Source organism: Styela clava, chromosome 5, assembly GCF_964204865.1.
Source record: "Styela clava chromosome 5, kaStyClav1.hap1.2, whole genome shotgun sequence".
In the NCBI taxonomy this organism is placed as follows: Eukaryota; Metazoa; Chordata; class Ascidiacea; order Stolidobranchia; family Styelidae; genus Styela; species Styela clava.
Genome location: NC_135254.1, coordinates 14137143 through 14164153, shown reverse-complemented (window position 1 = coordinate 14164153; position 27011 = coordinate 14137143). Strand labels below are relative to the sequence as shown.

Sequence of the window (27011 nt, the reverse complement as noted above, 5' to 3'; positions counted from 1 at the left end):
GTGAACAACTTTTCATTCTGTTAGTACTCTACATTTAAATCATATTGGGCCATGAGAAACAATGAGCAGTGGTAGTCAAACGACTCCATCGATACTCGAATCGGTAGTCAACCAAAGAATTGCAATTAAAAATGCTGTGGTGCTCCTACGGAAATTCGTTGCTCCAACACCCGAGCACGACTACGGGTGAGATGACGTAACCAAAACCGCGCAACTTGGCTGCCTATTGGTCATTCAACAAGAGAGCGATGCCCAAATATATTGGCACAAACTATGCAATATATCACAGTAGATCACCGGTACGAGTAACGCGAAAGCGGAACCGTCACAATGTGCGCTATTTTTGTTATTACTTATCGATTTTAATCGCTAAGTATGTTGATAGGTATTTGTCTGTCTGTCTGTCTGTTAGATGCACGCGATATCTAACGAAAGCGAGATTGAATCTGCAGATTTTGCATGTGCATTCATCATATGTCGTACCAGAAGCCTATTGATTTTAGATGAATTATGTCGTATAATTAGCGAGTTATTAATTAATTAGTGATGAGACACAAGGTGTCACTATGGAGTAAGAGCGCTGTTTTGGGGGATCGCCTAACTTTCGATCGATAAGTCTTCGAGGTATCACTACTTGAACAACTGTCCCGCTATTGTAGTTGGTGGTAGCTGCTACAGCAAAAAATAGATTCAGGCAGTAAAACCTAGAACGAACCTTATATTCAAAGATGTGAAATTATATGCCTCGGGGCGGTGATATTTTATGTGCGGAAAATGCAGTTCTTGATATTGTATTCAGGTTATGTTCATTTCAATTTCTTAATGAATGCTGTTGCTAATAAATACTGCTGAATGTTTATGTAATTCACTCTTTACCATAGCCTCGGGCACATAAGCCTTCCGTGGTTTACAGGTTGTATGCTTTGTTGAGTCGTATGCTTCGAGTGGATTTTAATCACTTTTCCAATTTTCGTAATTTATTTTCAGCAAATTTATCAATAGTAAAAAGATTTCCTCCACTGAGTACCCGAAAGTGTCTCTGCAGTTTAAGATATACATAAGGGCTGAACCATCTTACTCTTACATTAATATAAAAACCAGATCGACTTGCATCGGTCATTCTTTGACCTATTAAATTAATGGGAATTAACTTTTCACTTCGTTATCTCTCTACGCTTGAACTATGAATACTTTTTTGTCATTGCTATGAATTGCTTGTCTGAGATTTTATAATTAAGGTAAGTATTAAAATCATCCCAATATATCATTTATGGGTATGAAAGAGTTGAGAGCGCTGATTCACGATTAATTTTTCTGGTGTTACAGACAACAATTGAGGAAACATGATGATATATTTAGTTATTAAACTAAGTAGTATATTTTTCATGATTGCTATCGTGGATTCGGAAACTTTCCTGTGCAAACCGCCACCAGAATGCGTAAACGGGAACTGCAATCTATCACCAGTACACTGGACAAATCGGAAACTTAACCTTGACGAATATTTGCGCAAAAAAGAGTTTCCCATTACCTGCGAAGCTGAGAGAGATGAAATTAAGCAGATGAAAGACACTATATTGGAATTTGAGATGAAACTGCTTGAATTTGAAAAAGGTTAGGTGTTATTTTATTTTTTTGCTATCTGTAGAAGGGGAAGGAATTAATGCTCAGGGTCGAGAATTGAACAAGACCGTTCAATCTTATGGTGTAACGCATCTTTCGACTGTTTGGCAGTCCATGTCGGATTTGGGTATAGTGAATGGTTCAATATTAATCGACCAATCAGTTATACTCACTCATAATCAACGACCAAGAGATGAAACGTGAAAATTAAGTGCGCTACCGTCGAGAATAATGTATGACCGAGACGAAAAGCAAGGTTATAGAATGAATCTTAGCGTGTTTAGATTAGACATATAATGAAGAGAAGTAAAAGTAGGGGCAAGTTATGCTCAAAATTGTCGTCTGCAACTTTTCATATTTTGAAATAGAATACTATATAAAGCAGTAGATATTTATATCCCCGATTTAATTAAGGAAACTGACATCACGTAGAAGTGACTTTTGTTGATGGAGTTGTTTTGTACGAAATATATACAAGCTTTATAAAAACTAATCTTTTTCTCTATAGATTCATTGATATAAAAACTCCTCATTCCAAAGAATATATCAAATGTTGAACTTTTGCTGCATTATCAATGCCTCTACATTCATTTACAGAAATAAAGCTGCTGAAGAAAACATCAACAGCTCAAAAGGAAGATGATATTGTTCAAAATGAAACCAAAATGGATTTCAATGAAAAGGAATTGCAAAATCAGAAAAGTATAGTTTCTATTTGTGAAATCATGTTTAAGAACAAACGTTGGATTATTTGCCAACGTTATTACGTTATAAAATAACGTTTTGACAGACGGCCATGATATCGGAACAGTTATTATGATCTATCCTTATATTGTTAGTATCACGTATTTGAAAATGCAAATTTCTTTTTATAAAACAACTTTTGCTCTATGAATGGTCACGTGCACTCACTAAGACGCAAAGGAGACTGGTTCCGAGCGAAGTTGAGGCAACCAAAAAAGTGCCAAGATCTGGAGTATAAAGATGTATATATAGCGATAAATTAGGCGTTATCACATACCGATTGGAGAGAGACTCGAAGCAGTTCAGGTCTATAAGATATCTTATATTTATACGATATCATGTTATTTAACTTCTCAGGATGTCAACCTCTACAACGTAATAGCATTCCGTATGGAGAAATAAGTTGTACTCATTCCAATCGCCAAGGGTCTTATTGTAAAGTTGAATGTCTGCAGAACCATGTCATTCAGGTATGCCAGCTATTGCCTCTCATCAATATCAATATACCGTTCAAAACAATCATAATGTATTCCAATTTAGTTATTCTATATCAAGCATGTATTAAGCGGTGCGCGAGGAGAAAATACAAAAATTTGTTTACCTAAATCACAAACTATTTTCTGAGATAATAGTCAATGAATTAGTGAATATTATGATCAATTTGTTTGTAGAAATGCGTGCATATCCTCTACATCAGTGATTTTCAACTTTTTTGGTCCACGGAACATTTTTAATATAAAAAATTTATGATTTTTCAAAAATAAAAGATCTCATTAACTAATAATTATCTCGATTCCTGTTACGATCGATTTTACATAGAATTTAAATAAAGGAAATGCCAATAGCCTATGACTCTAAAATAGATGGAAAAAGAGCTAACAATTTTAAATTCATGGATATAAAGAGTTAAAGTACAAATAAGGGTTTTAAACGATGACCGCAAAATGTTAAAATACCATTGACAGTTATCTGATCCTGGCTAGTATTAGCTAGAAATAAAAATTCCATTTCAGTGCATTTTATTTTTATTTTATCTTCGCGCGTTCTCAGTACCTGGCATTGTTTTAGTATTTTTATGAATGAATTTGAATTTGAAAAGGCGTTCCCAAATTTCTCGTGGAATTAGTTTGTTACCCGAGGATCTGATCATTATTAAAAATCTTCTTAATTAAAATAAATTACTTGTAAATTAGGACACATCGAATAAAGTTGCAGTGATGAAATCAAGCAAACAAGTCCATCTCTTTTCACAGGGAAAAACTAATTTTGTTTGTGGAGATAACTTCAGTTGGTCTCCTAATATACCAAGCTGCGTTTGCAAAAAGTGTAAAACAGACGAATATTGTGAATCATCAACATCTTGGAATGTTTTACAACAACAGATAATAAGAAGAAGTGAGAACGAATGATTGTCGGTAAGGAAGTGCTGTATTACTGGAATTTGAATAAGATTTTATTAATTCTCTGAAGTGTTTATTAAGATACATAAAACGATAAAACGTACAAATTGGAATACACAGTATAACGTAATCTTTATCGTTACCCGAGTCGGAGCATTTCAAATTTCATGCATACCAGGGTATACCAATTTCACGAAGTTAAATTGAACGTTGTCTTTTTTTATATTGTCTGTAATTATATACTTTCAAAACTATTTAAACGATTCAAAAGGCTCAAAATATTTTGACTAACATAATAAGCGGCTATCAATTAGGTTTCCATCTTTCCCAGTGTTTTTTTTTTCTCGGGGAATCAACACTGGGTCTTTAATTGTTCATCTTCTACGTTAATTAGCATAAAGCCTTAGCAATACGAAGTAGTACCGGTATATATAAAATATTTTAGACTTAGAGTACCGATAGTCATCATCATCAATAAACTCGTGGCTTCGCTGAACACCAGATCGATGAAATGCGATCGCGGAACCGCCCCACTATGCCTAATTTTGATGACGTTATCACGCAAAACTTCAGAGTGAAAATGAATCTTATGAAACCCGCAGAATGTTTGGAAATGAATAAAGTAATACCGTTCGAGCGATAACAACACTCTTTAACCACTGAAAAGTCATTGGTATAGTAGGTGAAATTGTTTCTACAAAATTCATCGTTGAAAATTCAGGAACAATTATTACTTTTTACGATATCAATTCGAATTAGGGTAAATTTAGAGTTCATGTTAGTGATGTCACTATAAGATATCTTGGTATAATTATCGACGGTTAATTTTTATGGCATGCTCATATAGATTACCTGTATAGCAGGTCATATAGCTCTTTTTTCATTTTAGATAAATTATGCCGGTCATCAAATACAGTGTCGTTCGTCACAAGGATTATTCTTCAGGGACATATTTGAATGTATCGATGCTGAAACTGGTCAATCTGCTAAATGCTATATCACAACTAAATCAACCACCATAAAAGCAGTGGCAAAATTAATCAGACAAATGATGAAGAAACAAATATACCCGGAGCCATGTGACGTTTCAAATTTGCCGACAGATTGCTAATGCTGATGTATATCGTTTGGAATACAAATTTCGAAATAGTCTTGTAAATTTATGAGCGAAACAAACACTATAAATATTAGATGCTGAACGTGAACATGCTTAACGAAGGTTCTGACTGAGAAAATGCTTGGTTGAAAAACTTTTTAAAGACAAATCAACAAATGATTTATATTTACTAAAATTTCTAAATAATTTTTTTTTTGGTTTTTCACTGCAAAACGATTAGTAATTACGGCTATTAGTAATTTCCAACTCATCACCAACATTTTTTTTGTCTCAACTAAAATCGACTTACAATAAAAAAAATGTATGTATTTCGGAATTTGTCTTACTTTTAGTTGAAATTGGCTTGAGTGAAACCCGTAACTTTTTATAATTGGCCAAGCATATACAGCTTGAAATCAATGTTGGGTAGCTCTGAGACCAGAATGTTTCCTCCGAATGGCGCAGAAGAAACGAGTTTGAAATCAGGAAGATCTTTTTGTCTCACTTTTGTTAGGTGTTAACATACCCTGAAAGAACTTCATACCAAAGAAAGCGGTTACACGTGGCAAAGGTGACATTATATTAAAGAAACAGGTTGAATTGTAACAGAAGAGATTTGGTAAAAGAAGGGGACATTCATCTCCTCTAAACTGCGAAGATATGGAACCGATTCTATGTCCTCTATGTGCACAGTCAATCTGTCATATATTGAATTTTTAATTTATTTTCTTAAGATAGCACTATTTTATACTATTTTTAACTCACTTCAACACGAAGTTTTCAAAAATAATCGGGTAGTGATATTGTCGTGGTTGGGTTTGATGTAGGGGCGAAAAACTGAATCCAAATTTCATGTACACAATTGAAGATTGTTGAGTCGTTAGAAGGGCATTACTTATTTTTCACATTCCTTCCTGAAGTTTAAGTGGCCCGATCTTTCAATCAATTTTTTTTTTCTATTCATGGGAACACTGTTTTGACATTTGACCTCCGTGTCTACATAATTTAGCTTTGCTCTCTTGTTATTTTATATCAAAATGTTCTCTATAATATATATAATAACTTGTATTCGTTCTGCACTTTGCAAAAATGAAGTAAATTATTTCAATGTACATGTTTATTGAGAATACATATTAGCTTTAGTCAGGCTTATTATATCTAAATGATATAAAGAACACAAGAAAACGTAGAAAACACACAATATAATATGCCAATGCTACTACAATACTAGACTATATTCAGATAACATTCCTCTATTTTCTACCGAGACTACATCTCACTGAAAGTTGGATTATCGTGAGCACCTTTTGCATCTACACCGTAAGTCGTGCTGAAAGAAGGCCCTGTAAAGTTGGACCTCAGCCTTATATACCAAGGCGGTCTCGATTGATTTGTTTCTTCCTTGTTTTTCTCATAATGAGGGTGATCTGGCTGCAGCTGGGGTGTGGTCAAGAATATCCATTTCTGAAAATATTTATTTACAAGTTCAAAATTATTTTTGCATTTGCTAGTTTACAATTGCTGGGTGAAAATTGAATTCAAGTTACAGTATATACAGGGCTTCGTAATACATTGATTGACTTTAACGCATTATATTGTGATGGATACAAATCGTTGAATGTGAATAATACTACGGTCCACAGGCATTGCAAAAGACAAAATTTGATAATTGTAAAGATTGTAAACTATCACTAGAAATAAATTTAGCGATACATATTTATTTGATGCTTATGAGGTTGTTGATTAGTTTTGTCAAAACAACTAAGCCTATTAAAACTATTCAAAGAGCCATTGTTTCTTGTTGTATATAGCATACATACCTCTTGTGCAGTCCCCGGAGTTTTAATCAGTATGTAAATTGCGTACACAGGTACGTTGATCATGGAACTGAGAGCTAAAATCCATCCGATTCCCTCTCCCCAAGGAGGGTAGACGTACGTCTTGTTGTATACCAAAGGTTCGAACTCGATCATGGCGTAGAGGAAAGTTCCCTGGAAATAATTTTAAATAAAAATAAAGTAATATTCAAGTTTTACCATATATGAGAATTACTCAGATTACTATCTGTGACTATCGTATTTCTCACTTCAGTTGTAGTCAGTAATTACGGCTTTTGTATTTGAGATAAGATGAAAGCTACACATATTTATACAAATTTACGTATATTTTGCCAACATTCCCACGGTATTTATAACTACGGTACTTGGTAAACGGCAATATAATTGCTCTATTCTTCTTACCGTTGTCAGGATTGGAGTAAATATCAACCAGAAATATTTGATGATTGGTATCGGCCGATATCTGATCATGTCCGCTATGTTTCCCCACATTTTCTCAGCGCCTGTAGCATAATGATGCGTCATTACTTATGACTTACATTACAAGTTACTAAAGCTAGTGATTAATCGAAAGTCATTTTAAATCAACAACTTGAAAATGGCCTACATATTAGCTTTGTTCCCTTGTATATTACATTAAATTTATTGCAATTTCATGGAGAATAAGCATTTAATAGTATATTGAAATAGAACGACATAACTCACCGTAAATGTATGCGATTGTCACCGACTCGAAAAATGCCACCCAAAGTAAGCACACTCCACTGGCGGCGTAATAGTCGAATAGTTGGAAGACGTACATTCCACCCTAAACAATATTTTGTTGTAATTTGCGAATAGCTCAGAGCCATACTGACAGCAAGTAGGAAATTATTTTTCTTACCTCGGTCACCATAAACAGTCCGATTAAATATGAAACCAAGCAGGTGATTCCAATGAATATTTCTCTTCTTTTTCCTTTTCGAAGAAATCCCGGGAAAAGGTCGACGACGGATGTTATAAAACCTTCCATTTCTACAAACTAAAGCAAATGATTACGATATATATGTATATATAAACAGAAAATGAAAATGTACTGAGATAGCTACTGTAAGCATACCTCTCAGGGTGTACCGAAATTGGCTTTCCTTTTTTTCGGCACTAAATCTCAGAGTAATAAAGGTGTGTGCGTTGCCGTTTTATAGTTCATTTAGTAGTTCGCGGTGTTTATCGCAATGAACAACGAGTAGTAAGGATGTTTGTCCTATAAACTGGATATTTAAACATACCTGACTATCCAGTCCAAGAAGCAGGAGCATGACGAAAAATAAGATTGCCCACAAAGTTGAAAGTGGCATTAGTGTCACGGCTTTTGGATAGGCAATGAAGGCTAGACCAGGACCTGAAATTTTTTTAAAATGGGAATTAGATTTAAATGATAAATAAGTACATCCTGTCTTACTTCTACTCACCAGATGAAGCAACATCTTTAATATCAACCCCTTGTTCTGTTGCCATAAATCCAAGAACGCTGAAAATAGCAAAACCGCTGATGAAACTTGTACCGGAATTTAATAGGCTGAGTGCAATGCAGTCCTGTATTGAATATAAAGTTCAAGAGAATCAATAACATTTAAATAGAAGTCTTCAATAATCTTAAAACCAAACGTACCAGATAGCAATTATTGTGATATTTGTTGTAGCTGCCAAGTGATCCCATAGCACCAAGACAAATTGCGTAGGAGAAGAAAATTTGTGTACCGGCGTCCAACCACACCTGTAAATCAATCATATAGAATATAGATAGATTATTTAACGATGCGATGGGAAAAACTCTGTAGTTAGAAATCAGTCGTGTTGATGGAGGGTGATTGTCACATCGAGTTTCGAATCAAGTCAAGTCGATTTCATGCACTCCGTTACTGCAATATGTTGTTTTTAAAATCAAAGTATGATTAATCATGTATCCGACGACATTTACATCGTTATAAAGGCCTATTGCTAGTATTGCCGCAACCAGCTAGTGGATTTTCTGTTTTTTAACATAACATTAGTCGCTGTGATAAATCGTACTTTACCGGATTTTCTCTGTATTTCAAAGAATACAATACAACATTGATTGCAGTGGTAAATCGTTCTTAACCTGATTTTTTACGATATTTCAAAGAATCGACCACGCTTCAAGTCCCTCTGTTGGTCATTCAAGATCGAGAAATTTCGCTCAAGTGAATCGAGTCTCTTATAGTCCTTGGAAAACGAGACTTGAATCGTGGCTCCTGGGCACTGCACAAATTGAGCCTTCCTAGTTCTAGTTATAAGTGAATAAGAAATAGCAACCACAATATGAAAACTGAGTAGGATTGTCAAAAAATGAAAGACGTTTTGTTATTGTTTCTTTCTGGCCGCGATATCTTTCACAGGAATCTAAGATTATCAGGCACCAAAGAAATATTTACAAAGGTTTGCTATAAGCTGCATAGTTGGCGGTATAAAGTAAGCGTGCTGTACCTGGGGATCACTGAGTCTTGCTATATCCGGAGTTAGATAGAATCGAATACCTAACTCTGCACCAGGCAAAGTTACTCCTCTTATTAGAAGCACTATAAGCATGAGAAAGGGAAACGTAGCTGTGAAGTAAACAACCTGAAAATATATTTAAGCAAGTTAATCACATGACTGTTTTGTTATATATATGTCTCATTTCTGTACATGAACTGTAGAAATAACAACTACCCATTGAGCTTTAAGTAAATCACTTGTGGTTTGCATAGTAACGCCTATATTAGCACTTATGCTTGAAATGTGATTGAAAGTTTAGTATGTGATTTTTATATTGTCAAAATTTTATTCTATAATGAGGAAGTAGAGATCTTACTTTTCCAGTAGATTTGATGCCTTTCCATATGCAAAAATAGCAAACAACCCAAACAAGCAAGAGACATAATGCCAGTTCCCATCTTATTGATCCAACTTCGTCTAATCCACCGGATAATCCCAGCACTCGATTTCTTAATTTAAAACTCTTATTAACTTGAGATTAATTTACCAATTTCAACTCAGTTTCTTTGTTGAGCTCTGTTGTAGTTTTTAAAAATAGTTTTTTATGTGTAATGTAGCAAACGATGTTGTGAATAAATAAAATCCGGAATTCTATAATAGTATGTCATTTATTAATAATCTTTTTTCAGTGTGTTGTAATTTAGCCAAAAACAGTACATTTTACAGTTCAAACATATACGTTCTCATTTTTGAAATATAATGTATTCGTCGACTGATACTTACTCCCAATACTCCGTTTCTGGTCTTGTATAACTTCCGTTACATTTCGTAAAGTTTATATAATAACCGAGATAGGGCATTTCTGTTGTGTTAATGGTAATAGGCAATGCCGTGGTAATGGGTGTCATCGCCGTAGTGGTGTCTTCTTTTGGTAACAAATATTCCGTGTAATTTATGTATTTTAAATCGGTTTTGAAATTTTGCACGCAACAATCCGTGTTCCAGTATTGCCCACAAAGAGCCCAGGGAAGGGTTGCTGTAAAACTCTGGAAAAGATAGAAAACTGCCCATGCCAGAATAATGATGTAGTAGATGTTGAGCAACGTAACGATAACCAGAGATGCGTATCCGATTCCTGAATTAAAAAAAAAGATTTTCCGTTAAGTTGTTTTCGTCATCCGTCTATGTCACAAACATTTCTTTCCTTATGACAAACAACAAGTGACGCACTCTCGTCAGCGACATGTAACAATATTTGATGCCTCGAAGGGTTGGAAGGGTTTTAAGAGTAAGTGTAATAGCTGTTATGAATGAAGGCACGAACGTGACAAACTGGAACGGGTAACAAAGATTATATTGACATCGCAAATTTTCACAACCGGTATGAAAATATCTATTTCGAAAATATAAGTCCAAAACAGACATCATTGGATTGGATACTAACTTCAATCAATGTAAGTAAAAAGAGATGTATGAGGGTTGACAACACAAAAACAACTGGGGTGAATTGGAGCGTACAAGGAAAGCACCAGCTGCAAGTCGTGATATGTTTTCATGTTTTCTTTTTTTGCGATAGAAACCGCACCCTTTCTCTCTTTTTATTCCGGCTGTATTTCAACATATTTCGTTATGCTACATATACATTTTGGGCTACAACTCGAAATTTCATTGCCTCCATATTGCACAGCAGAATTACAAATGTATGCCGGTCGTGTATGTATACCTACATGATTCAATAATATATATATCTTTTGTTGCTTTGCATTGAAAGGGGGCTATGAAATATTTTATGTAGTCACTATGATCCGTTGGAAAATCCACTCGAAAATAAAATAAAATATTTTAAAATAGTAGAAACATGGCTTTATATTTTTATTTTTCACGAAAGATAAGTGATTGGGAAAACTCCTGGATAAGAAAGGAGGCTGGCCGTCTCTTCCAGAAATCTACGCATATCTAGTTTGTTACAATGCTCGATATTTCAGAAAAAATAAATTGAAATACTCGAAGACACAAATTATATTCTCAGTTCACCTTTGCCAATTGGCACAAGTTTCCATGCGGTCACACCTCCCTCTGATGTATATTGCCCAAGTGCAACTTCCAAGAAAAATATTGGGATTCCGCCAATCACCATGAAAATCAAATATGGAATGAGGAAAGCTCCTGGATGACAGAAATTTAAGAAAATAAAATGTATAAATATTTTGATAATATGCAAAGATGATACGGGCGGATTTAATTCCGTATTAAACCATAGCATTTTTACTCCATAAATAAGACTTTTCCTTTTAAGTTGTTTGCTATGCTATACAAAATCTCTAACGTACAATTGCGCAAAAAATATAAAGTATTGAACAAAGCGTCGACGGTGTTCTGAAATTTTGTATTGTGTATCCATTGTATTGATTGCAATAAATAACAAAAATATGTCACCTCCTCCATTTTTGTAACATAAATAGGGAAACCTCCAGACGTTTCCAAGCCCGACGAATCCCCCAGCGACCGACAGCAGAAAGTCAGTTTTTCTTGCCCATTTTTCTCTGACGATTGGTTTCGAAATGTCGACTGCTTTTACATCTGACGTAGTAGCTTCGTTAGACATAGCTAACTTGTTTTACATTAGAATATTATGCACTGATGTAAGACAAAATGATCATATTATGTCAAGTCCGTGTTGCTGAAGAATCGCTACTATTTACCCTTATGAAGTTTTTCTTGTAACTGCATTTCAATTCGTGTTGTTGTCGATGATGGGAAGATTGTAAACCTTTACCTGCTGACTCACTTTTCAAAAGTAAATATTTCCTAACATTATTTAGTTAGATCTGTTTCTGTATTCTCCAAATTTTTTCTAAAGATGGTTCTGAAATATGATCACAACTTTCTCACGTCTTTTATTTATTTACATCGAGAATACTTATTTGTTATTCAGTTGTTTCTGGGCTTTCTACATTATGATACAAAGAAATTGTATATCATAGTGAACTTGAATAGCATGATATAAAGAATACACACTAACTATAAGTTTTGAGACTGAAATTTTATCTTCCGAATTTACACTTTGCTTGTAATTGTTACACTTTGCTTAACATCTGAAATCTTAAATTTGTTTTAATCAGGGTAAACACAGTGACCCACATTCAAATCCATATGAACTGTCAAACACCAGTGCTTCTGGTTTAGGATTTTTTAAAGTTACTTGCAAACTTCTATTCTAAATTTTATAAATAAATAAATAATTGTACACAAATCAACTTTTTTTAAGCGGCTTGGTATTTGATTTTGTAAAATAATTCCCTTTAAAAATTTAAAGTCGCTCGGCTAATGCCTTTGCAGCGAAATTAGCTCCCCTTAGCGCTTCGTGGAAATCGAAAACAAAAATATTTATTTGAGCTATTCCTAAAAAAGGTGCGCTCAGATGATGAATTTTTTGTTCTCAGTCACTCATGCATTCAGAGCACCTTGTTTATACATTCAATCTTTTTCAATTCTGTATAGAAACAAAGTTGGCCCATATATAAGATCTGTACTATTATACTCACCAAATTAGTCTAGCCCCTAACGAAAAAACATTGTTAAACTCTGCGGCAATCATAACCATGCGTGAATCAGAAGCACGAAGCAAAATAACTTTAAATTTTGAAAAAACCCTGTTTGTACAGACTAACCGATGTAAAGATTTCAGATGCACGAACAAAAGCAAATCCCTTTCTTTGAAATTTATTTAACTTCGATGTCATTCATCATTACTGACTTTTGAGTGATCGTTTTTCAATAATAGTAGAATACATATAAAAGTGTATCTGACAGAATGGTAAACATATCATAAACGACATTTTGAACTTCGCTATTATGTTACAAATTTGCTAACCTGTTGCAACAAAAATCGTGACTGTGAATATATTGTTGATATGGACGTAGACGAATCCTCGACAAGATGTCATAAAATACCAAGTCGTGACATTTGGACAAAGGTAAAATATTTTACAAGGCCACAAAGTCTAATTTTGAGTATTGTAAAGTTGAAATAAAGTTTTGCATTTCAATAAGACAACGATAGGAATCCTAGAAAGGTATCATTTGATAGACGGACACCATTCTATTATTGACAATTTTTCACGTCCTCAAGGACGGGTATGGCAGTAGAGCAATTCGGCATTTTATGCCAGCGCTGAATATAAAACTATATATATAAGCATGAATAAAATGTTTATTTAATATTGGTTATATTTAAATTGATAATAAGTGTAACTAATATAAACTATTTTATGTGCTGTGGCTATTTTCTATCCTATTTTCGGTAGGAAATTCTTTAGGATTTGTAATATTTTATTGTGGTATTCTGGTTCAAGAAGTTTAACGGTCGATAAATTACTAATTTACTTTATTATCTTTGCCAATGTAATATTCAATTTCTATGCTAATATATTTTGTAGGATCCAGACAAAAGTGATATATTTCATAAATGTATCCGGACCAACAAATTTTCTGTCCATTAACTTAAAGCTTATATGAAAATCTTTCTGGGTCCCAAATTTGAAATAAATGGAGCAAATAAACAGCGTTAAATATTTTTAGCTCGTAAATATTCTATCCTGCATTTTGACAAAATATTTGTTTTGTTAAATAAACACAAAATCCTAATCTGAAACTAACTCACTGGCTCTGCTGTAAGATTCAATGTTTGTGGTTCCTGATGTACCCTGCACATCGGATCTTACTTACTGTCCCGAGAAATGGAATTTGTCAAGCAACACCAAATGTTAAATTTTAAACATCCATGATCTACCACACAATAAACGTTGTGTACACAATTCTACCGAGTCTAACGATACGAAACCACTTCTTCATAGTTTTCCGCTATTTGAGCTTATCCTGGTATTTGGAGAGCTGATTTTAGTGGTTTTTGATTTTTATGAAATTTATGATGGTTAGAAAAGAGCTTTTCTTACCTAATCAACCATGTCAGTTTAATCTTTGCACATAAGTAGGCTTCATTTTTGGTCTAATGGGGATTACCATATTTTAGATCTGGATCTTATAACTTAGCAATTCTGACAAAAGTTGCTTCGCTGTAATATATGAATCCCTTGTAAAGCAACCCAGGAATTGCGTTGAGATATAACGGTCCAAATAAATTTTTTCTTTTGTAGGGCGAGGAAACAACATGAAACTATTTTATTTCCACTAGTAATCGATAAGTGTAGTTTCCATATTATGTATCGACTTTCTAATAAACAGTTGTATCAAATGTCTATATGCCGGAAAAAACAATTTTATGTCGAGAAAAAAATATTTATTAAAAGTGTAACGTGTGAACGATTTTTTTTATTTCTCTCGCAGAATTAAATTGACTCATCGATAAGGGCGAAAGTAAAACTACTTTTAACTTTTACTAAAATAGTAATTTATGAAAGACAAGATCCGATAATGACCAGCCATTACTAGTAAACAACAAACATCGTGTTTACGGACTTAGACTTTTATTGATAGTATCTACTCGTATATATATCTTGCACGCACATATGTAATTATTCCAAAAACAGAAATGATCAAAGGTAAGTGATATAAATAATTTTCAATGGCAAATTGTTCGGGTATACGTAACTCATGATTTTGCATATTTAATCTTGCACACATCAACAATATTATTACAATTTAGAGAAGCTACGGCATCGGTATTGGCGCGTCAAATCGTACGTAACATTCTTTTGGAACCATGAATATATCTGGATCAGATACTTGCGTCACGACGTTGAAATAGCTGCAAAAAATAAATAAAAATTATATTGGGTGTTTGAATAACTTGGAACCGTGAATATTCGAAAGTTATGCATATTTATGAAATTTGTACAAATATATCTGAGCTCGGCTTGGATAGGATTATTATACAGGGATATATGACGGAATGTTAATAGGTCCTATTAATAGTTATGTTACATACAAGCCCCCTTAAATTCAAAATTTACTAATTCAGCCCTGTGCATTTCTCAGTAGATAGAAATAACTTAGGTGAAACCTCCAAGGCAATAAATCGAAACTGGGAATGACCATAGAATTTTTACAAATCTACTTTTTGCCTTCAATTATATAACGATTGGTCGGATAGAAGAACAAACGGATTTAATCATTACTGTATAACCTTTATTGATGAACATTTGGTTAATCTACTGATGTATTCAGCTTGTACTGCCATTTCTAACAACAATGTTAGCATTGAATATTGCTGGGCGTGTTGGCGGTACGAGTCATTTGGGGGTGATTGGAAATCCCTGGAACTCTAAGGTTGATTTTGAATTCAGTAACTCAAATTTAGGAATTTCGAAAGGTTTACGTTATCAATTTGTAATATATATATATATAGAATTTTATTTAATGCATAGTGCAAGTGGGGTTGCCAACCTTGACAAATTTCAATAAAGGAGGCTGTGACATAGATCCATAAGTTTCAACTTAATTTACTGCCAGACTTGGAGATAATAAATGACAATGATTAAATTGATTTAAAATAACTTAAATAATTCATCGGTTCTTTAATGCAGTTACGCATTTGTTCTCTATATGATATTCAGTAATGTCATTATAGGACGATCTTATAGTAAATGCGATGCTTGAATGAATGTTAGTTATCGTCCTTTATAACTTCATTAATAAAAGACAAGGACAAAATTCCTCAATTAAAGGGCTATATGTTGAAATAAAGGATGGTTGGGACATTTCTTACCTACTGTGATAATGTACCTTATGTCCATCATGGGAACCTTCAAATGAATGATAGAACGGTATGCAATGATCGTGGGTAAATTCGTGAATGTGCATTCCTGAAAAGGATTGTATACTAAAATATTGATGAAATTCAATTATTGAATACTTTACAATAAAATTCAGGGCGGAAGAACGTAACGGCATTTCGAGAATTTGTGCTAAAGAAAAGGCCACAAGGTGGCAGGAGATCGATGCATGAATAGTGTTATCAAGATGTAATTTAAATTTTAGTTATGCAAAAAAACTCTTTTCTGACAAAAAGCAACGATAAACGTTACATCGCACCTTGCGAAGATGTTGTATTCTCATATCTGATCCATACGCTAAGTTCGACTCCATCATGCGGAAGAACGCCGATTGTCATATCTTGAGCGAAGTGATCTCCTTTTTCTATTCCAATGCGATGAAATTCGCTTTCGGTTTGAGACTGATGGCACTTTCCAGTTTTCATGTTTATTGTGTAGTTCTTTTTCTGTTTACATGGTAACAATAACACTTTGGTAAAAATATCGATACATTTTACATCAAACATGTTATTCGCAAATTAAAACTTGCCGAACAATAACCGACGTTGGACCAAATACAAATAGCCTACGTGTTGATATGGTAACGAACATTTGTCAACTCCAAACTGTTCGTTGTAAATATTTCGCAAATATGTTCATTTTATTTAATCTTCTTATTGTTAGTATATTGATTTTTTGATCATAATTGTATTTGCGAGTGCTCGTATAAATTTTGGGTTCTCCTGAAGTATGCGCACCAAGATGTCGCATAACCTGGTACACAACCTGAGTTCAGGTTGTGCGCCATCTTAGTGCGCATACTTCAGGAAGTCCAAATTTTGTTATTTAATAATTGTACCTCTTCGAAAAGAAGGAGCATATCCACAGTAGGTCTGGTTCCCATCTCTGACGTCTTTTCAATCAGACGCACACGTTTGCGGAATGCATCGTAGAAGATTTTCCCTCGACGATAGTAATTGGTGTAATGGTCATACTGGAATGAATAATGAAATGAGAGAAAAATTGAGCTCAATCCAACAATCTTCAGAATTTAAAAACAGGCCAAAATTTTTTGGAGTTTGTTGCTATCGGATACAAAAGTGTGATTTAGTAATATATAGCCACGGAAATGGTACCGGTTGCTAGCAAAAAATCGTACTTTGGCTCGTGAATCGTGATCTCCACGTGTTGTGGCGATTTTAAAATCTTCATAAACATACATAATGTATACTCACTTGCAGTATTGTGGCTTCAAAGTATGATGGCGCAGCTGAAATAAAAACGTATTATGCAATGACTTTTTCTGTTTATAGATTACTAATTTAAATTTAAATGTGTTTTTTAAATTAAAAACATAGGCGCTGTTTCAAGAGGGATTAGGACGAGTGACTAAACGCCGGTGTGTTGTTTACTCTTTTTTTCAAATGCTTATTGAATTGAGCGTAGCATTTGAAGACTAAATAAATTACAAGAGACTTCCTTCCACCATTTCAGACTGTCAGAAAAACAACTTAGGTATGTAAATCAAAACAGAAATGCTCGAAGATGAGGACACGAAGGCAAAATCTAAGTAAAATTAAATCTATTAGAGTGTCGGTAGGCTTAATACCAGATCGCTGAGGTGCGATCACGGCACCAGGCAGCAGGCGCGATGTACAATTTTATTTTCAATGACGTCATCACACACAAAAAACGAATCCCATAGAGTCGAAATAAATAAAAGTAATAGCCCTGACAAACACAATCTTTAACCATCGAAAATTTCTAAGCAATTGGTCTAGAAGTCAAAGATAGATTTTCACAAAAATAAGTGAAGATCATTAACAACAACATAATGGCAAAACGATCCATAAGCACACTTCGTGGCAGGCAGGTTTGGGAGTTGAGATAATACATCTTATTTCAATCAAAATTGATTTATGAACTAGGTATCGTATTTAATTAACGTGATAAGAGTAAGAATAATATATAAATATATATTACTTACCACAATGGTGTTCTTGAGCGAACACAACAACGCTTGACAAAGAGAGGAGCAGAAGTATTTTCAGCATTTTGTATTTTGAGTAATGCGAGTATTCTTTGCAGCTCAGGTCGTTATATCCACTTAGCAGGTAGAACGAATTAACATTTAGAGAGAGGAAGGCAAATTAATGCAGAGAAAAATCACAAACATAGCGCTATCCGATGTTCACAACTGGGCGTCTGAGTTATTCACTCGTGTTGAAGGGGTTAATACGAAGAAATAATTAACCGGTCCTGTGACACCGTGTTTGCTCTACCGAATATTGTTTTTTGGTTATAAACTTAGGATAGGATCACATGAGTAATGTGTACAAATTATAAAGGGTTGCAGATAACACAGTTATATTATGATGACTTGCACAGTACGGTGCAAAAGAATATGAATTTATTTTTTCGTTTATAAATTATTTGACATAATGTGCAGGCGAAATGGAATATATATTAATTTGTAAAGTGAATATTTGCCAAAAATTACATAGCTGAGAATGGGGCATAGTTTATGCGTCGTCGATGATGGTCAAAATACTAAGCAATTTCTAAATTTCCTTTTTGTAATTCACCATCGATGGTTTTTCATTTTTATGTGAGGGTGGGAGAGGCCTTGTTTTTAAGAAATCGTTTATAAAATAAATAGTTTTCAAATTAAAACACATGCAACAGATTACTAACGTTATTTCATTTAAATACTAGACATACATATAGGTAAAACGGTTAAATTGGTCAGGAAACTCGATAACCTTCAACAGTCTCGCATACTGGCCAACACAAAACATTGTGTAAATTGGATTACTTCTATAAAAATTATCAATATTGTTTTATACTGTTTTTCATTGTTTTCATTATAGTCTAACTCTATAAAAATTATCGATATTATTTAATATAATTTTTTTTAATTGTTTGTGGAAATAAATCTCTCTCTCTTGCGGAAAATGACAACAATGGTTCTACGTTGTGTTTGTAGTCAAATTTAACGCATTGAATAGTTTTTTATTCTTAATTGCGTTATATATTTAGGTAGCATATAGCTTAAAGTTCAAAAACCACCCTTCGACTTCATTCTAGCCCTTATAACAGCTGACTTATTCGATTCAGTACAACAACACGACGAAAATTTCCCATAAGACTCCATTGTTTCGCGTTTCCCCAATATGGCACAAGATGGCGTCCATGAACTTGTTTACTTAACATTAGGCAAGTTGGTTGCCGGCCGGGGTCTCGTGTAGTTTCGTACCTAACGTACTTCTAGTAGGCGTAGCATAACAATTTTTTAACATGCCAATCCTAACCCTCACCTGACTACGCCATCCAAAAATTACGTCACTACGACGTCAAAATCACGTCATAGAGCTTGCCAAATACTCGTACGATCGCCCGAAATAGCATCGGCGCCGACGATAAAGAACTGACTGACGTCAACGACCTCTCTCCTATCGGGATCGTTGCGACGAGAAAACGAGAGAAATGGCTGTTCGATTTCGGGTTCTCGTCTGCGCGTCTTGGATGACAGTTCGCATAGTTTGAAGGGCTCTATTACGTCACTGTGACGTCGTAGTGACGTAATTTTTGGATGGTGTGGTCAGGTGGGGGTTAGGATTGATATGTAAAAAAATTGTCATGTTACACCCACTAGAAGTATGTTAGGTAAGAAACTACATGAGACCCGCCGGCCGTTGGTCAAAACCAGGGTTGCCATATTGGCTTTTTTAACGCCAAATTTGCCATTTTTGGCTTTTTTCAAACGCGTTTGGCGTCAGAATTTCCGTTTGGCTTTTTGGCTTTTTTTCAAGTCTATTATAGTGTCTATTATTGAAATCATATGAAATACGATGTTCAGGACAGTGATCATTTAGAACTATCCCACGCCAGACCCCTTGAGGTGCCAGCGTTTTCTATTGATAATTTAAGATTTGATGTTGCCTAATTCTCTGGTTTGCCAGTTTGCTGGTTGAAATGCGTTTACCTTGAACTGAAAAACTGACAGCGATGACCCAATCCAGTGAAACACACAGAACACAAGTTGTAGAAACGAAAACCAATGCAGCAATGTAATTTTCTTTGTAAAGATTGAAGATGGCAAACGGCAATGCAAAATTGAGATATCAGTTATTATAGCAAACGATTAACAACGTTCAGCGTACATAGAACAACAAAATCTGCAACAATATAAAATCATACAACTATAAAGTTTGTCTAATGAAACCCATATAAGCCAGAAACCCACAAAATTTAGCATTACTAACCCTAAACTGAGATAAGCGCACTTCACACCGAAAATCCTAGAAAGCAGCTGAGCAAAGCCCCGGATGTAGGACCATAATTCCAAGACCAAAATCAGTAGACCATAAAAAATGCGATATTAGGCTAGCGTGAACAACCTAAGGCACATGCAGTGTGAGACATGTATTATTGCGTTGTTTTATTTATTGCTAGTTTTTGCGTGGAATATCGGTATTTTGAATAATTTCTAAATCACTCCTCCTGTCCGCTATTAACGTTCAAATCCGCTGTGCCTTAGAAATGATAGCATATGTATATTGACATTGAGAAATGTTTATTAAGGCCCGAAGCGTCGGCTTTCGTCTGATATGAATACGACCAACAAACCTGCTAAGATGTTTAATACAGTTTGATTACGCCGGGAGCTAAAATTTATAATCCGCAACTTTCATTCTCAGTTAACGGAAATAGTTCATGATTTGAAAGTTATAAATTCATTCTTGAAAATCTTCAACATTATACCTGATTATAAAAAAAAAACGTGAATTAGATCGAAACGGTTCCAGTAGGTTTTTGTTTTCTTGTAATAACCGCTTTTGATCATCTTATTGTTGTCCTTACCAAAATATTATTTCCGTCAAGCCGACTGCATTGTCTGTGATCGGTATATTTTTTACCACTTCGAAGAAAACATATTTCCCCATCTAATAAGTTCAAGTTTAAATTTTTTTCTGAACTTCCATCACACCAAATAGCCCCGAGAAAATAAAAATACTATCTTTTGGATAGAAATTGCGGGACTAAGAACTATGATGATATACCAGGTCAAGAGTTTTGCATATCCATTCACGTGAAGAAGAAACAAGTAAAAGGGCTTATAAATCTAGCGAACAACGCCCTTTTGTTCGTTTGCCACCCTGCGTCATGTGGCAACTAAGCAGCAGCTTGGAGAATTCATATTTCTACTTTACAACCTTTTCTATGCACGTAAATAGGAAATATAGTATGCAGCAAGACTCTTTAATCGCTTAGGATACTCACTCTTCTAAGCAATTTCTAAATTTCCGTTATGATATATTGAATACATTTATATATACATTGTAATTCACTCGCAACTTTTCAACATTTGTTCTCCATTTATATGTGAGGGCTGGTGAGGAAATATAGTATGCAGCAAGACTCTTTAATCGCTTAGGATACTCACTCTTCTAAGCAATTTCTAAATTTCCGTTATGATATATTGAATACATTTATATATACATTGTAATTCACTCGCAACTTTTCAACATTTGTTCTCCATTTATATGTGAGGGCTGGTGAGGCCTTGTTTTGAGAAATCGTTTTTAAAAAAATAATTTTCAAATTAAAACGTTTAATTTCTTTCCACGCTGACGCTGTTTCATTAAATACTAGACATACATCTAACTAAAACCATGATCGTGGAACCCGAATATATATATATATTTATGCTGATATTTGATTTAGAGGCGTTTTTTTAATTTCTCGGATTTGGATAGAAATTTCAAATTCGTCGAGCCCACAATTTAAGACTTCTAAAAGTTGCGAGTCAGAACATCGGGAACCTGTGCCCAAATTTTCGTCAGCAGTTGAGCGGTTTTTGATTGGTTATGGACCAACTGAGACCTATTTGTCAGTACAGTCCAGAGAAAAACACACTCCGTAGGCAACAATAGGTGTAAAGGTCACGTTATTTGTTTGCATGTTCTATCACATGGTTATAATCACGTGTCTATTTTCACATTATCAAAACAAATCAAGGTACAGTACACACCAATATGGTTCTAACGAATACAAGGTCGTCTCTCAGTGCCATTACGAAAATAGCCAACAATTTGAATACATCTTGTTTAATATCTCTATACCACTCTCTGATAGAAAACCATATTCGATATTGTTCATCGCCTATAATTTTCATTCCATTTGTCAGTAAAAGTATTTCACAAGAATCAGTTGCAGTAAGTGGACCAAAAGCTTGGAATTCCCTGCCTAGGGACATCAAAATTTCAAAATCAAACTCAGAATTTTGTTCCAAACTTAAACAACATATATTATCATCATATTAGCAAATTTCTCTGCTTTGAACATGTAACTGTCTTGGAGATTATTTTTTTAAGGTGAATTCAACACTGAAAGGGAGAACTGTATATTATTGGATTGAAAGAGCTATCAGGAAACTGTCCACATCTTCAGTCACCATAGATCAGATGACAATTTCAATAACTCCACAGAATACTTCACCCATATTCAATATGGAACAATGGACTGACTTAACAACGGACAAATACAAAAGAACAGCAGGTTAGGTTATTGTTGTATACGCGTCTGGCCATTGTTTACATGTAACGAGAAGTCCCGAGAAAGTAATCAACTGCCAGACTCGTACGCGATCCGCCCGCACACTTGTCGAATGTTTATCTGGCGTGCGGTACTGCTTTGTTTTGATCATACTGTTATAGTTAAGTCTTTTGTTATGCTGTATTAAATCTTGTGTGTATCATTCACTGAGTCTTTTCTGAACTCGCATTGGCTATATAATTAAGAATAGAACAGTTATAGATAGTAAACCAGTGGCGGCGCGCCAATAGAGCCCACCGGGGCAATGCCCCGGTTGTTTTTTCGGTATAATGAAAAATATTCGAAAAATACCTCAATATCGGTTGCACAGACTGTCTACCCTAGCCATATTCTCCCGACTTGGTTCATTTTTCGCTCGCAAGGCCTTCGTCGAACGTCGACGGGGCGACGCCGATTTTGCCCCGGTTGCTCATTGTATATCGTATTCTCTCTTTTATCTTCCACTCGCCGCGCTTGTCTCGTTTGTTTTCTGTTTCTTTTACTAAATCATCGGGGCTAGCCCCGAAATTATGACGACACAATGCCGACGTTTCTTACAACAACGTGTTGACATATTCACGCATTCCTTCTCGTTCGTTGGTTGCTTGAAGAGTTGATAGTTTCCTCGCCTTCGTTTTTGTCGCTTGTTTCGCTATTTGAATCAGTTAGAGACCTTTAGTCCATTTGCTTTCGATTTTCCACATTCCTTTTGAGCTCCTCACTTCTTTCCGGCTTCGCATTTCTTAGCCTTAGACCTCATAATGAATAAGGTTGATGCACTACTTCGCACTCCGTTTTCGCAGCTGCCGCTGGAACAAAAATTAGAAGTACAACGTAACGTCTTGGGCCTTATCAACCAAAAAATTGTTCACTGGAACAATCCCATGACGGAGGAACGCGTCGGCGTACATTCTGCGCAGAAACTTGGTATAAAAAACACGAATGGTTGTGTTACAGCGAGGACAAAAATGCACATTTTTGTTTTTATTGCTTACTTTTTGCTACCGCCCGTGACTCACGTTGGTGTAAATTTGGTTTTAGAGATCTTAAACATCTTTCCGAGCGTGCCAGGGATCATCAATCTTCTATGGAGAATCTGGACAATGCAGTAAAATACCGAACATTCGGAAATGTTAATATTGCAGCACAGTTGGATGAAGGACGCGCGGTTTCTATTCGTCGGCACAACCAAAACGTCGAGAAAAACCGCCATGTTCTCGGTCGATTGATAGAAGTTTTGAAGTTCATTGGTTGTCACGAGCTGTCCCTCCGTGGGCACGATGAACGGGCTGGCTCTTCTAATAGAGGGGTATTTTTGGGTATGGTGGAATACGCCGCATCCCTAGATACAGTATTGAGAGATCATCTTGATGCCGCAACTGTTTCGAAAGGGACATCTAAGGAAATCCAAAATGATTTGCTCGACTCAATGTATAAAATTTATTTACAACATTTGGCTCTGGAAATTGAGAATTGCCAGTTCCTTTCGATTCAGTCTGACGAGACAACTGACATCACGTGCGTTTCCCAACTGGCTGTGATTTTTCGGTTTGTGAAAGATGGTAAACCTACCGAGAGATTTCACAGCTTTGTACCAATCGTTGATCGCACGGCTTGCGGGATATCGGCTGTACTGAAAGAAGTGTTACAGCCTTACAACGCGAAGTCAAAATTGATAGCTCAAACTTATGACGGCGCGGCAGTCATGAGTGGGTCGAAACATGGTGTTCAAGTTTATATAAAAGAAGATTTTCCTCATGCGCATTTTTTACATTGTTATGCACACCAATTTAACCTCGTTATTAAAAATATGTGTCTTGATACCCCTCTCGTCCGTATATTTTTTGCAAATGTTTCGGGGTTTTCTTCATTTTTTTCCGTTTCGCCTAAGCGCTCTGACCTCCTTCGCCAGATATGTAGCCGCCGTCTCCCAGCTTGTGCACCAACACGTTGGAACTTCCAATCACGCGTGGTGCAGGGCGTGTCCGAAATTAGGTCTGAGCTCATTGAGTGTTTCAATGGCATTCAGAGCTCTCCGGTTTGGGACGAACGCTCTGTGAGGTAGGCGGCAGGTCTAAAGCGTCTGCTAGAAGATAGTGAGTTTTCATTTTTTCTCGCTTTTTTCTCCACAATATTCTATCACGTGGATGTATTATACGGCGCATTGCAGTCAAGGCTAATGGATGGAGCGTCTGTGCAGTCGTGTATTTCAGACTTCTGCGATGCTGTCTGTATCTCGTATCCGGGAAACAATAAAATACGACGACACATGGAGTGCTTCTTTACGCCGCGGGCAAACAACGCAGCGTTTGATTTTGTCTGCAAAGGAATGCTGTGACATTCTGGTGGATCAAATAGGCGATCGTCTGCGCACTGAACACCTTGCCGCGTTCTCTTTGATGAACCCCAAAAATATTTCAAAATTTGCACGTCAATTTCCCATCCATTTGTTGGCTACTGTCTCCAAATTTTACCCCATGATAAACGTGGGTAAATTGGAAAATGAATTGCGATGTATATACACCAATCAAACTTTTTTGAACATCGCATCAACTTGCGCGCTCTATGGGTTCCTCATAGATAACACTCTAGTAACTACCTTTGCGGCGTCTGCAAAATTTCTGGACATCATTTTGACGACGCCGACGCAGAGCGAACATTCAGCACGCTGAAGCGTATTAAAACGTATCTCAGAAACACAATGAAGCAAGATAGATTAAATTCCTTGGCTCTTTTATCCATTCACAGAGACGTTATTTCTGGGATGCATGACTTTAATCAGCGCGTTATAGAGCATTTTGCTTCCAAGAAACCGCGGCGTGTTGCATATATGTTCAAGCAGTAGAAGTCTAGCAGCATATATATCTATGAGTGAGCGACGCATGTCCTTATCTTTGCATTACCTTTCCTTTCTTCATAGTAACGTTTTAAACCTTATTTTAGGTTTTGTCTGCTTTCCCGAAGTTTCTGTTAATATGTCATTGTATTTATCTGGGTAAATATTGCCTTTCCTTTTGAAAGAGGTTTCAAAATAAACTATGTCTATATTTATTAATCCCTTGACTTGGACCGGTTTTAAAGACACTTTCTTATCGTTAAAAATTGTCGCTTTTGCCGATTGGTTGTTACCGATAGAATGGTTTTTATACTCATAAAATGATGGGAGAACTTACAGCGCTCATCCTGTCCCCGTAGATAGGGGTGACTTGGTCCCGCAGTAGCTTGCCCCGGTTGTCAAAATGACCACGCGCCGCCACTGTAAAATACAATAGAACTTTAAAGCAGCAAATAGTAGGGACAATGGTTTTTGTCTGAGTAGCATGCTGTTCAATTTTTTTCCCACTGTTATCTATCACCAAATCAAACTTTTTCCTCCGTTCATCCCAGGATATCATATTATTCTATTTTTTTTAATTTCCTTTGAAAATCCATGGCATGGTAAAATGGCTTCTCTCTATAACTTATTATTCCCTAGCACACTGTACTTTATACCTTCCTAATCTTCTGGCTGAAATGCAATCATAATAAGTTTTGTGGAAATGCTTCTTATTAAAAAATTTTTTTTTTGAAACTTCATCGCTTTTGGCAGAATCCAAAATTGGCAAATTTTTTTTCCCAAATTTTTCCAGAACAGCCATAGACCACTTATAACACTATCACCCTTGAGTGGTGTATACCATATATGTACACACCCTTTAAACTTGACCATTCCCCCGTTTTATAGTATGTGGTATCATCACTCAATGATATTGTATTTGCATCCAAATTCCTAATCTTATTACTACATTTACACCCAGTGTGTTTCATGTTGTGTTGTGTCTTTATTTAGGATATAAATGTTGTTTTGTTATACGAACTCCTTTTTACAAACAGTTTTGTATACTCCACCCTTACCTCTGTTACCACACCCACCCACCCTCCTTGCACAACTGTCTGTATAAAGGACCATATTATACTTATTTGATTTACCTTATTATAATTTATACATATCAAAAAGGGTGTATTCCGCACATTCGCGTTTTAGGCCAGTATGGTCTTGTGCATACATCCTGTCTTCAGTATTTATAATTACTACGCAATTCTTTTATTTTGCTTTTACGAGACGAATAAACATACATACATATTTTATTACTTCTCATCACTTGTCGTTATTAGTGCATGTTATTTGTCTGAAACAAGGTCGTTGACCCAATTTATTTCCTTTATTATATTTGGTGCAACATTTTATGCGAAAAAGTTGATACCAGGCCAATCTCTTCCCCATAGTACCAATGAAAACAAAATATATTTTCGTGTCTAAGCGATTGTTACACTAACTCCCGTGATCGCACTGTTGTATTTTCGTTACCACTCGGTCGATACTCGGGACATTTTGCTTTTAAAAAAAATAATAATTAATAATAATGTTTTTGAATTAGTTTATGTACCAAAAAATGTGTGTTATGTGCAAAAAAAAAAAATT

At 35.4% G+C, this 27011-nt stretch overlaps 3 protein-coding genes across 4 annotated transcripts; 1 reads left to right on the top strand and 2 right to left on the bottom strand.

Annotated features, from left to right (window-relative positions):
• Window positions 1–969: 969 nt before the first annotated feature.
• On the top strand, window positions 970–5882 carry LOC120344973 (uncharacterized). 2 transcript variants are annotated; one of them, XM_078112924.1, is made up of 6 exons: window positions 970–1160; window positions 1551–1614; window positions 2221–2325; window positions 2725–2837; window positions 3621–3782; window positions 4657–5882. In XM_078112924.1, the coding sequence occupies exons 1-5, from the start codon at window positions 1140–1142 to the stop codon at window positions 3774–3776; spliced, it is 459 nt and encodes a 152-aa protein (XP_077969050.1). In that variant the 5' UTR covers window positions 970–1139; the 3' UTR covers window positions 3777–3782; window positions 4657–5882. The 2 variants fall into 2 exon arrangements, with proteins under 2 accessions (XP_077969050.1, XP_077969049.1); XM_078112923.1 differs by having other exon boundaries at window positions 971–1238; window positions 1327–1614; window positions 4657–5836.
• An 80-nt stretch (window positions 5883–5962) lies between these two features.
• On the bottom strand, window positions 5963–11836 carry LOC120344971 (sodium- and chloride-dependent taurine transporter-like). The gene is made up of 13 exons (XM_078112922.1): window positions 11616–11836; window positions 11214–11345; window positions 9963–10314; window positions 9556–9688; window positions 9189–9323; window positions 8353–8457; window positions 8153–8276; window positions 7970–8082; window positions 7585–7722; window positions 7407–7509; window positions 7104–7204; window positions 6684–6854; window positions 5963–6327 (listed from the first exon to the last, which is right to left on the bottom strand). Exons 1-13 carry the CDS (start codon window positions 11782–11784, stop codon window positions 6133–6135), a joined length of 1971 nt encoding a protein of 656 aa, XP_077969048.1. The 5' UTR covers window positions 11785–11836; the 3' UTR covers window positions 5963–6132.
• A 2633-nt stretch (window positions 11837–14469) lies between these two features.
• LOC120344972 (ependymin-1-like) lies at window positions 14470–18072 on the bottom strand. Its single transcript, XM_039414322.2, has 6 exons — window positions 17940–18072; window positions 17188–17222; window positions 16812–16946; window positions 16233–16419; window positions 15907–16003; window positions 14470–14946 (listed from the first exon to the last, which is right to left on the bottom strand). The coding sequence occupies exons 1-6, from the start codon at window positions 18004–18006 to the stop codon at window positions 14850–14852; spliced, it is 618 nt and encodes a 205-aa protein (XP_039270256.2). The 5' UTR covers window positions 18007–18072; the 3' UTR covers window positions 14470–14849.
• Between the last annotated feature and the right edge of the window lie 8939 nt (window positions 18073–27011).

What these genes read in the sequence shown, in the direction of transcription:
- LOC120344973 (XM_078112923.1), top strand. Translation starts at nt 1,344, where the DNA reads ATGATGATATATTTAGTTATTAAACTAAGTAGTATATTTTTCATGATT. An exon ending in GGAATTGCAAAATCAGAAAA is followed by an intron (nt 2,326 to 2,724) that starts GTATAGTTTCTA and finishes TTAACTTCTCAG; the next exon opens with GATGTCAACCTCTACAACGT. An exon ending in TGCAGAACCATGTCATTCAG is followed by an intron (nt 2,838 to 3,620) that starts GTATGCCAGCTA and finishes CTCTTTTCACAG; the next exon opens with GGAAAAACTAATTTTGTTTG.
- LOC120344971 (XM_078112922.1), bottom strand. Translation starts at nt 11,784, where the DNA reads ATGTCTAACGAAGCTACTACGTCAGATGTAAAAGCAGTCGACATTTCG. An exon ending in GCATCAAATCTACTGGAAAA is followed by an intron (nt 9,324 to 9,555) that starts GTAAGATCTCTA and finishes ATATATTTTCAG; the next exon opens with GTTGTTTACTTCACAGCTAC. An exon ending in GACAATCGCATACATTTACG is followed by an intron (nt 7,205 to 7,406) that starts GTGAGTTATGTC and finishes ATTATGCTACAG; the next exon opens with GCGCTGAGAAAATGTGGGGA.
- LOC120344972 (XM_039414322.2), bottom strand. Translation starts at nt 18,006, where the DNA reads ATGCTGAAAATACTTCTGCTCCTCTCTTTGTCAAGCGTTGTTGTGTTC. An exon ending in CGCTCAAGAACACCATTGTG is followed by an intron (nt 17,223 to 17,939) that starts GTAAGTAATATA and finishes TTTTTATTTCAG; the next exon opens with CTGCGCCATCATACTTTGAA. An exon ending in TTGAAGCCACAATACTGCAA is followed by an intron (nt 16,947 to 17,187) that starts GTGAGTATACAT and finishes TATTCATTCCAG; the next exon opens with TATGACCATTACACCAATTA.